Here is a 10,528-nt window from a genome sequence, read left to right on the forward strand (position 1 = left end):
GGGTCACTGAGTTTTTTATGGTACTTGATGCGGTACTAAGTGCCAAGGTAGATAGGAGATATTCAGGTTGGATAGTCCCTGTCCCACAAAGGATTTAAAGTTTAAGTAGGAGGGAATTCGACAATCCCTATTTTACAGATGAGGTAAATCAGCTACGGAGAAGTGAAATGACTTGCCCGAGATCACACTGCAGACAAGTGGCAGCGCCAGGATTAGAACCCAGTTCCCTCTGACTTCCAGGCCATGCTGCTTCCCACTCAACATCTTCCCTTTTCTTTATCATCCTAGTCACTGAACCCCACAGCTTAGGAAGTCACAGGCTCTGTCCGGAAAGGAAGATAACTGGGATTTTCTGGAGCCCCAGAGGTCACAGATGTGGTTTTGTGCTTCATCTAAAAGCCAGGTTTGTTTTTTTTAATCATTTCTGCTTTACAGTCTTCTTATCATTCCATCAATATTTTATGATTTCCTCATACAGACCCCTAACACGTTATGTTGCAGTCATTTCAGGCTGCGGGACAACAAGGATTGCATCAGGGGAAAATTCTGAATCATTTTCTTACTGAGAGACAGCTGTTGGCGGTCATGTGCCCACAGTAATTCCAAATTAAATATACTGTCCCAGAAGCAACTGGATCATGGGCTCTAAGTATCCCAGACTATTATATATTTTTTCAAGTCAATTAGGTTGCCTCTGATGGATGGTATTTGATTTTGCAAATTTGGCATATTTTTACTCAGCGTTTCCTCAACTTTACATATCGCCCAACCTGCAGTTTGCTCTTGCTTCCATTTAATTATGTTTTGAATTTATGTAATACTCTCATTTTTCCAAAGTGCTTTCCTGTCAATGATCTCAATCTTTCCATACAAAGTCCTCATGAGGTAAGGCAAGGCAGGTATTATTATCCCCATTTTATGGACGAGACCACTGAGGCATAAGAAGGTTAAGAGACTTGCCTAATAGAAGTTCCTATTGAACTGGACACCCATCATTATGTCCGTCTCTCCTGCTAGATTCCCTTGAGGTCAGGGATTGTGTGTACTCTGTTGTAATAATAATAATGTTGGTATTTGTTAAGCGCTTACTATGTGCAGAGCACTGTTCTAAGCGCTGGGGTAAACACAGGGGAATCAGGTTGTCCCACGTGGGGCTCACAGTCTTAATCCCCATTTTACAGACGAGGTAACTGAAGCACAGAGAAGTGAACTGATTTTCCCAAGGTCACACAGCAGGCAAGTGGTGGAGCCGGGATTAGAACCCATGACTTTCTGACTCACAGGCCTGTGCTCTATCCACTATGCCATGCAGGCGGCTTGCCTAGAGCCCGGTGAGGGTAAGACAATCCTCAGTAGCCATGACATGAATCAAATCTCCTATTTCCCTTCTTTTTCTCTTTCCTTCCCTCCCCCTTCCCTTCCCTTGCTTCCCTTTCTCCGCTTCTTCCCTCTATCAACCAGCCGATCAACGGTATTTATTGAGTGTTTACACTGTGCAGAGCACTGAACCAAGTGCTTGGGAGAGTACGATATAATGGAGTTAGTAGACTTATTTCCTTCTCACAACAAAAAATGAGTTTACAGACTAGAGGGGAAAACCTCTTACTCCTCTCCTACCTTCCCCTGCCTTTTAGCACCTCCAACTCTCTTACCCCCTTTTCTCATTTCCTCTCTCTCCCTTTTTTTTCTTACTCCTACTCTCAAAGGCCTACCCACTTGATGCACCATCCTGAAGTCCCTCCTCAAATTCACCACCAAGTTCAAAATGAAAACTTGGCACCTCTGGAGAAGCCTTCAAGACTCTGAAAAGTTTTTACGAGTGATGTTGTTGGCCAGTTATTGTTCAAGTCCACAGAACATTAAAGAGGAAATGGACTTAATTGAAAGCAGAAGAGATTTTGATTGGACATAAAGCAGAACTTCAAGACAGCCAAGGTGATAAAACTCTGAAACAGGTTGCCAAGCTGGGCGAAAGAGTGTCTGGGAATCTGTGAGGAAAGAATAGACAGTTATCCGTCTCAGATATGAGGCAAGGGCAGAACTGGATGTCTTCTTGAGATACCTAGCAGTTTCATAATTTTGTGTTTATGTAGAAGAGTAATTCCTGCAATTTTGCCCATTTCATTACTGAAGACATTTGCTGAAATCAGAATTTGATTTACCCTATTAGTGGGTCTGTTTTCTGCAATTTCTCCCCCATTTGACTCATAATTGCTGTATCTGTTTTTACCAAAACATGTTTAACTCCATTTCTTCTTTGGGTTTTTTTGGACACAGAGTACAACTGGTCAACATCCTTTGCATTAGGAGATTATGTGGTTTCATTGGAGTCTTTGGAATAAGAAAAACAGACAGAATGCAGGGATGTAGACGTTTTGATTTCAGGCAAATCTCTTTCAAGAGTAAATGAAACCATTTCAGAAAATAAGAGGGAGTCAAATATTTTTTCCTAATTAATACTAATAGTATTTGTTAAGCACTTACTATGTTCCAGGCACTTTACTAAGCTCTGGGGTGCATAAAAGCAAATCATGTTGGACACAGTCTCTGTCTTACACGGGGCTTGCAGTCTCAACCCCCGTTTTATAGATGAGGTAACAGGCACAGAGAAGTGAAGTGAATTCTCCAAGGTCACACAGCAGACAAGTGGCAGAGCCAGGATTAGAACCCATGACCTTCTGACTCCTAGGCCCATGCTCTATCCACTTGCCATGCGTCTTGTCTAATTTCTAATTAGAATGTTCTCTCCAAATTTCCATGCATAGTCATTACTTCATTTTCCCTCTATATCTTTCTCAAAGAGGTAAGTCTCCTCTTTTCCAGAGTTCAAGCTTCCATCCTATTAACAAGATCATTTAGCTGTCTGCTAATTCTGTTGTACTGGACTCTCCCAAGTGCTCTGCACAAAGTAAGTGCTCAATAAATACCACTGATTGATTGAATGACCTAACATCTCACTGTTTATTTTTTTTTACTTGGCTTCTATTTGCTTCCTTTAATCTACAAAACTCTTTTTATTTTTATAAAACTGCTTTTGCCATTCCTATATAGCTTCAAGTGTTGAGTACAGTGGCTTTGTGCAGAAAGCACTCAGTAAATACCACAGGTGGTAAAGATGTTAAGTGCTTACTATGTGTCAAGCACTATTCTAAGTGCTGGAGTAGATACAAGTTAATACAGCCCCTGTCCCATAGGGGCTCATAGGCCTAAAATGGAGGGAGAAAGATATTTAACCCCCATTTTACAGTTGAGAAAAATGAGCACAGAGAAGTTAAGTGACCTGCCCAGGGTCATATAGCAAGTGTTCCAGAGGCTGGACTGGAACCCAGGTCCTGTGACTTCCAGGCCCTGCATTTTCCACTAGGATTGCCCTCTAAAAGTGACTCTCCCTCTTATTGTTGAGAGTTATATAGCAGTCCACTCCTGGAGAGAAAAGTGTGTTCCCATGGCCAGCCACTTAATGTCCAAAACGGAAGCCAAATTCTCAGGAAGCAGGATGGAAAGAAGCAGATCTAACTAGCCAATACCAATCACCTAAAAGACGTATTTCATCTTCCCTCATTGAAGTGACATGGGAAAATATCAATCTTCACCATGGAGCCACACCAAATGAAACATCTCAGAATAACAAAAGACTAATGTGCAGCTAAAATAGTCCCTGAAAAACAATACTGTACCATCAGACCTTGAAGCTTAAACCCACTTGCAAGGCCTAATCATAAATCATTTACCGGCTTACCCATTTGACTTACTGAAACTTTTATGTGCCCAGATTTTAAATGTGAATCCTTGCCCTCTCTCAAATGTTCTCCTGGGGGAAAATCATGCAGTGTGTATATTTGTTAGCAGCCGGCGTGCTCTTCTTCAGTGGGATACATTTTCACGGCAAACACCATTACCATAAATGCCTGTAACCAGGGTTGTTCAGCCATTTTGGGATTGAACGAAGGCTCTCTGTTTTAGAACCCAGTCAGATTGGTTTCAGGTTGGGTTTGATACCTATAGAATCCATCCTATTTCTATCTGAAGAGGGACACCTTCTTGTTTAAGGAAGAAATGTCTTCACTGTGCTCTCAACCATTTTTTATGGTATTTTTTAAGTGCTTACTATGCTTCGAACACTGTTCTAAGCACTGGGGTAGGTACGAGTTATTTAGCCTGGACACCGTCTCTGTACCGCATGGGCCTCACAGTCTAGACAGGAGGAAAAACAGGAAAACTGAGGCACAGAGAAGTTAAGTGACTTGTCTAAGATCATATAGCAAGGAATTGGCAGTGCTGGGATTAGAACCCAGGTCCTCTGACTCTCAGGCCATCAATGAATCCATCTGATTCATTTAAGTGGGAGTGAGCTGCAAAATCAGAGTCCACCAGAAAGTTTTTGCAGAAAGCAAGAGAGATGGATTTCATTTGCTTTCTAGCCATGTGAGTTTTAAGGAACTTCATGACATTCCACTTACCTCTGGTTAACTATTTCAGGGCCAAGACTCATCTGTCATTCATTACTGTAGACTCTTTAATTTCGTTAGCATGCTTCATCATTACCAAGCACTAACTATATGGAAGGGGCTAACAAAACCCAGAATTAGGTTCACGGCCTCCTTCTAATACAATTCTGTTTGCTATCTTTAGCAAAGGGTCCCGTCTCTCTCATGTAACCAAAGCCCCAACCGCAGAATAATAACTCCTGTGCCTTGGTCCAATTTAGCATCAACTACGAATCATAAAGAAGATACCGAATGGGTGCAAAAGACAGAATCGCAGGGATCAGATAATATGCATCCCAGAAGTTTAATAGAATTAGATAATGACATTTTTTAGCCAGCATATTGATTATATAGTAAATGCAAACCATACTTCTTGGGAAACAAAAGGCTGGCAAAAAAATCCAACTTGTTTCAATAACTGTTATAAGGATTCAGTGTAATATCAGTTCAAGACAAACTCAGTGTTGATTCAGTAGGAGTCTGTTGGCTCACATTTTATCAAGGGAAAAGGAGGAGCTGCCTTAAAATCTAGTAGCAGCAGCATCAAACCATTAGGGTGAGGAGCAGCATAACTGGTTGGACCTGAGTTTTAATCCCAGCTCTGTCATTTACCTGCTGTGTACCTCAGTTTCTTCATCTGTAAAAAAAGATAATGAGGATGGTATTTGTGAAGTGCTTACTATATGCCAGACACTGTTCTAAGCCCTGGGGTAGATACGGGGTAATCAAGTTGTTCCATATGGGGCTCACACTTTTAATCCCCATTTTACAGATGAGGTAACTGAGTACAGAGAAGTTAAGTGACTTCCCCAAAGTCACATGGCTGACAAGTGGCAAAGCCGGGATTAGAACCCACAACCTCTGAGTCCCAAGCCCGTGCTCTTTCCACTAAGCCATGCTGCTTCTTTTCCCTCCTCCTTAGACTGTGAGCCCTGGTGGGGAGAGGGACAGTGCCTGACTTGATAATCTCATTTCTATTTTAGTGCTTAGTTCAGTGCTTGGCACCATGTAAACCCAAGAGAAGCAGCATGGCCAAGTGGAAAGAGCATGGGCCTGGGAGTCAGAAGGACCTGGGTTCTAATCCCAGTTCAGCTTCTTGTCTGTTGTGTAACCTTGGTTAAGTCACTTATCATCTCTGGACCTCGGTTATCTCATTTGAAAAATGTGATTAAAAAGCTGTGAACCCCATGTGGGAAAGGGTCTGTGCCAGTTAATCGCAGTTATTGAGCGCTTACGATGTGCAGAGCATTCTGCTAAGCCTTAGGAAGAGTACAATAATAACAATATAACAGACACATGCTCTTCTCACACCAACCTGAGAAGCTTGTATCTACCCCAGCACTTAGTACAATGTCTGGCACATTGAAATAATAGTAATAATGAATTATTATTGTATTTGTTAAGCACTTAGTATGTGCTAGGCACTCTACTAAGTGCTGTGGTGGATACAAGCAAATCGGATTGGACACAGTCCCTTGTCCCACAGTCTCAATCCCCATTTTATAGAGGAGGTAACTGAGGCACAGAGAAGTTGTGATCACACAGCAGACAAATGGTGGAGCCGGAATTAGAACCCATGACCTTCTGATTCCCGGGTCCATGCTCGATCCACTATACTATGCTGCTTCTCTGTATAGTAAGCCCTGAACAAATACCATGAAAAACCCCACCAAATGCCACAGTTATTATGGTTCTAATGCCCCATCATCATTGCCTTCTACGAAGAAGTTGGGCTCCCTCTCTCTGAAGAGTCTCAGATTCAACTCTGCTTCTCCTGGAAATGTTGATTTCCCCTTTTCTGTTCCCACAGGAGGAAGGCCAGTGGGTTTCTCTGTTGCTTCCCCTTCACCCTCATGTTTTGCTGCTGGAGCCATGTCATTGTGAGAATCACACAGGTTCCTTTACTTTGCTCAATTGTATGCGCTTGGTTAGGGCCAGTGCCCGAATCCCCAATCCAAAAACCTTGGATCTAATCATAATAATAACTAATAATAGTAATTGTGGAATTTGTTAAGCACTTAATCTGTGCCAGGCACTATACTAAACCCTGGAGTACATACAAGGTAAAAAGATTAGACACAGACCCTGTCCCAAATGGGGCTCACAGTCTTAATCTCCATTTTACAGATGAGATAACTGAGGCACAGGGAAGCTAACTGATTTGCCCAAGGTCACCCAGCAAACAAGTGGCAGAGCTGGGATTGGAACCCAGGTCCTCTGACTTCCAGACCCACACTCTTTCCACTAGACTATGCAATTAATAGAATTTATTAAGTCCTCCTTGGAGGAGGACAATAGAGTTGGTGGACGCGATCCCTACCCTCAAGGATCTTATAGTCTAATGGGGGTAAATAAATTATGGGTAGAGGGAAGCAACAGAGATTAAAGAGATTTGCTAAAGCGGGTGGGGGGGAGGTAAGAACCTAAGTGCCTAGATGATGCATAATTGTTGGAAAGGCATTAGTAAGGGAAATAGAGCGGGGCTTGGTCCCTAGAGGAAAGCATTGTCTCCATCCCTTCTCACTGAAGAATCACTCCTACTTAATTGTTTTCCACTCAAATATTTCCACTATAATCCTGGGGAACTGGGGGCAGAAAGAAGAGATGGCACCCTCTCTGTCTGGGTTTTTCCCTTTTGTTTACATCCTCCCTTTCCCCCCTTTTCCATAGACATCATTCTTGGAATGCAGGAGTCCTTGTCACTGAGCAAATATTACTCTTCCACTCTTCGAGTTGGGGTAGTTTTGGAAATTCAAGGAAAAAAGAAGTTATTTTTTTCCCAGCTGTCTCATCCTCTTTATAATAGGCATTGTTTAATATATGCGTGAGGTACAAGAATTCAGTGAACAACAAACTAACTCTTGTCTGCAAACATAGGCTAGGATAATGGTCTAATGAAGCATTTGTTTCATCCAAAAGAACCTTATTCTGAATAATAATAATAATAATGTTGGTATTTGTAAAGCGCTTACTATGTGCAGAGCACTGTTCTAAGCGCTGGGGAAGATACAAGGTAATCAGGTTGTCCCACGTGAGGCTCACGGTCTTCATCCCCATTTTACAGATGAGGTAACTGAGGCACAGAGAAGTGAAGTGACTTGCCCACAGTCATACAGCTGACAAGTGGTAGAGCTGGGATTCAAACCCATGACCTCTGACTCTCAAGCCCAGACTCTGTCCACTGAGCCACGCTGAATAAAATGACTCAGACTGTGTATCTTGAAATTATATATTCTGTTTTCCTGGACCTATCAAGACAGTTCCACTTTTCTAGAACACTGTCACCTGAATACCTAAATCCAACCATTTTCATCCTTGTGCATTCTGAGCCCGCTCTTGCGTGGACCACTGCTTAAAAAATGGCCAATGTAGTAACACTCAGTCCCAGCAAGATATGAATAAGAACCAGGTAATATTTCTCTTTTTTCCTCCAATTTTTATTGCAAGGGTTTACCTGTCCTTTTCATCTCTGAAGCTCATAGTTAGCAGCTCTGATCTTGGAATTTTCATCCAAGCCGTGAAACTCATCAGCAGGGTCCCAGAGAGAGAGAGGTGGGCAGGAATCTCCCTCCCTCAGAGGAAGACCACCATCTTTTTGGGAAAGACAACCCTGGTTGGAGGCTGGGGGGATGGATACCTGTAGTTGCTTCTGAGGGGGTCTTTCAGCCCCAGGGAAATATGATTGTAGCGCTTAGTTCGGGCTAAAAAACTATCACTGTTCATCGCTGCAGACTTACTTGTCCGTCAATTGGGCTAGCTCGGTGGCATTCTTGGATGACATTTTACCTGGAGAAATTGTCACCTAAAACAAAAGTCAAGAATTCGGAACACATTAATAGCAGTCGGTTCTACACTGACACACAATATACCTATCGTGGCACCCGACACACAGATATGAAATATAAAGAGTCCTGTTCACTGCATCATTGTGCCCTAGAGAACCTCGCCTGCACAGGGCCTGTTTCTATCAATAATGAATAGAGCACAGCTCACGTTCTTGGAAGTTATTAAAACCGTTTGAATAGGAGGCTGGGACATGACAGTCATGTATTGATTTTTGAATGCAGAAGCAAACCCCACAGATGATTCCTAGCTCATAATACTTTGGGATCTTAGGCGAATCAAAGCTTCCCTGCCTGGAGATGGATTGAAACCTTTCATCCCAAGCAGCATCCAGTGAGTTATTCATGCTCCTTGGAGAGTAGATTGTGGATTGGGGTTCACTTGCTTATCTTGAATGGATAGAACTTCCATTAGAGTTGCATTATTGCTGCCCCGGGGTCCTGGTCATTTGAGTCCCCGCCCGCCCCCCCACAGGGGAGATTGCTGCTTGACTATTCCTCTTTCTCTTTCTCTCTCTCTGCCTCCTCTCTTTGGTCCAACTGGGGTAGGCCTGAAGTGACCCACAGGTTTAGTAGTAAACAGCAGCAGCAGAAATAGCAGTAAGTGACAGCATCCATAGTGTATTAAGCAGTAGCAGTTGTGAGTTACGGCCAAGGAAGGGGCTAGGTGTCTGAGAGAAGACTTGGAGTCGCATTCTGAAATTGTAGCTTTCCACCTGGTGCCACTTGTAATTTGGGTTTGCTTTTGGGTTCCTTACCAATTTCTAATGCTAAATTAGGATAGAAGATAAGAGAGATATTTGATCCATTACTTTTTTCAAAGCACTGTCTTCTTGCTGAAGTCCTCTGAAGAGAAAAGCACAGCACGTGGAAACGTTACATTCTATCTACAGGCCGAGACTGCCATAATACAAACGCAGGGCTTTTCTTTTGTATAGACCACATCCATGGTCCAGGAGCATTGAAGAACCTCGCACTGTGGTACTTACGCCTCGTGCGATACCGTGCTCATATGCATGCATGGCTTAGTGGAAAAAGAACAGGACTGGGCATCAGGAAAACTGAATCCTAATCCTAATCCTAACCCAGCCCCTTGCCTGCTGAGTAACCTTGGGTAAGTCATTTAACTTCTCTGTGCCTCATTTAGCTTCTCTGTGCCTTATCTGTAGAAAGGGGATTAAATACCAGTTCTTCCCCTTTTGACTGTGAGCCTTGTGTGAGATAAGAACTGTGTCTAATCTGATTGTATTGTATCTATCCCAGAGTTTAGCACATAGTAAGCAATTAAATATTGTAGTTATTATCATTATCACCAGTTCTTCCAACATCACACAAGCTCTATCCAGTTAGACCCACAGCTCCTTGTGGGTAGGGAATGTGTCTACCAGCTCGATTATATTGTACTTTCTCAAGTGCTTACTGTAGTCTTCTGTGCCCAATCAGGACTAAATAAATATCATTGATTGAAAAATGCTTCCCAATTACTCAAGGGAATTCAAGCCAGCAGGTTTAGTGAAAACACAATCATGGGAGACCTGAAATGTATTATCATTTCTTCTTTAAAGGCCGAAAATGCATATATATGAATATACACACATGCATATGCAGTTCAGCAAATAAGTTAATATCTTCAAAAAAACCCTAAAAATTTGTGGATGTATTAGATGAAATCTGCTTTACAAAAAGCCATTTGCCAAAGGTGAATGTTTATACCAGCTGACTAGTGAAAATACTGATTTCATTCACTTGGCTATCTTCGAAGGCTGACACAAAGAATTAAACATTTTTTGGAATTATTTGAAAGGCTGCATTACATCTCCAATTAACCTTTTCCTAGCAAACTGAGAAGAAAAAGAATGAATTCAAGTCATAGATCATTATGGCTGATTTGAAACGAATACACAGTCCTTTCTATAAATAAATCTCATTAAAGAATAACAAATCATTAAAATTTTGAATGACAACATGTACTTTACTGAAATGACACCAGACCAGAAAGCCTCTATACCGAGCTGTGTATTCATCAAAAATAACTCACAATAGACTCAGAATGTCCTAATAATATTCCAAACAGTGGTGTTTATGGAACACTTACTGTGTGCAGAACACTGTGCTAAGCGTTTGGGAGGGTACACCACACATTCCCTGCTCACAAGGAGCATACAGACTAGACAGGTGAGACAGGCATTGAAATAAAAT

General features: G+C 42.1%; 1 protein-coding gene across 2 annotated transcripts in view; it reads right to left on the bottom strand.

The window, feature by feature from the left end:
• FAM81B (family with sequence similarity 81 member B) overlaps positions 1–10,528 on the bottom strand; it is a 36,377-nt gene that overhangs the window by 24,006 nt on the left and 1,843 nt on the right. Inside the window, exons 2-3 of one of the 2 annotated variants that reach the window (XM_039911165.1) lie at positions 8,225–8,289; positions 5,111–5,124 (exon numbers count right to left, since the gene is read on the bottom strand). In XM_039911165.1, the coding sequence (XP_039767099.1) occupies positions 5,111–5,124 (14 nt within the window). In that variant the 5' untranslated portion in view covers positions 8,225–8,289. The remainder of the gene's footprint in view (positions 1–5,110; positions 5,125–8,224; positions 8,290–10,528) is intronic. The other variant, XM_007664859.4, reaches the window with a different exon arrangement.

This window comes from Ornithorhynchus anatinus, chromosome 1, assembly GCF_004115215.2.
Source record: "Ornithorhynchus anatinus isolate Pmale09 chromosome 1, mOrnAna1.pri.v4, whole genome shotgun sequence".
NCBI classification, from domain to species: domain Eukaryota; kingdom Metazoa; phylum Chordata; class Mammalia; order Monotremata; family Ornithorhynchidae; genus Ornithorhynchus; species Ornithorhynchus anatinus.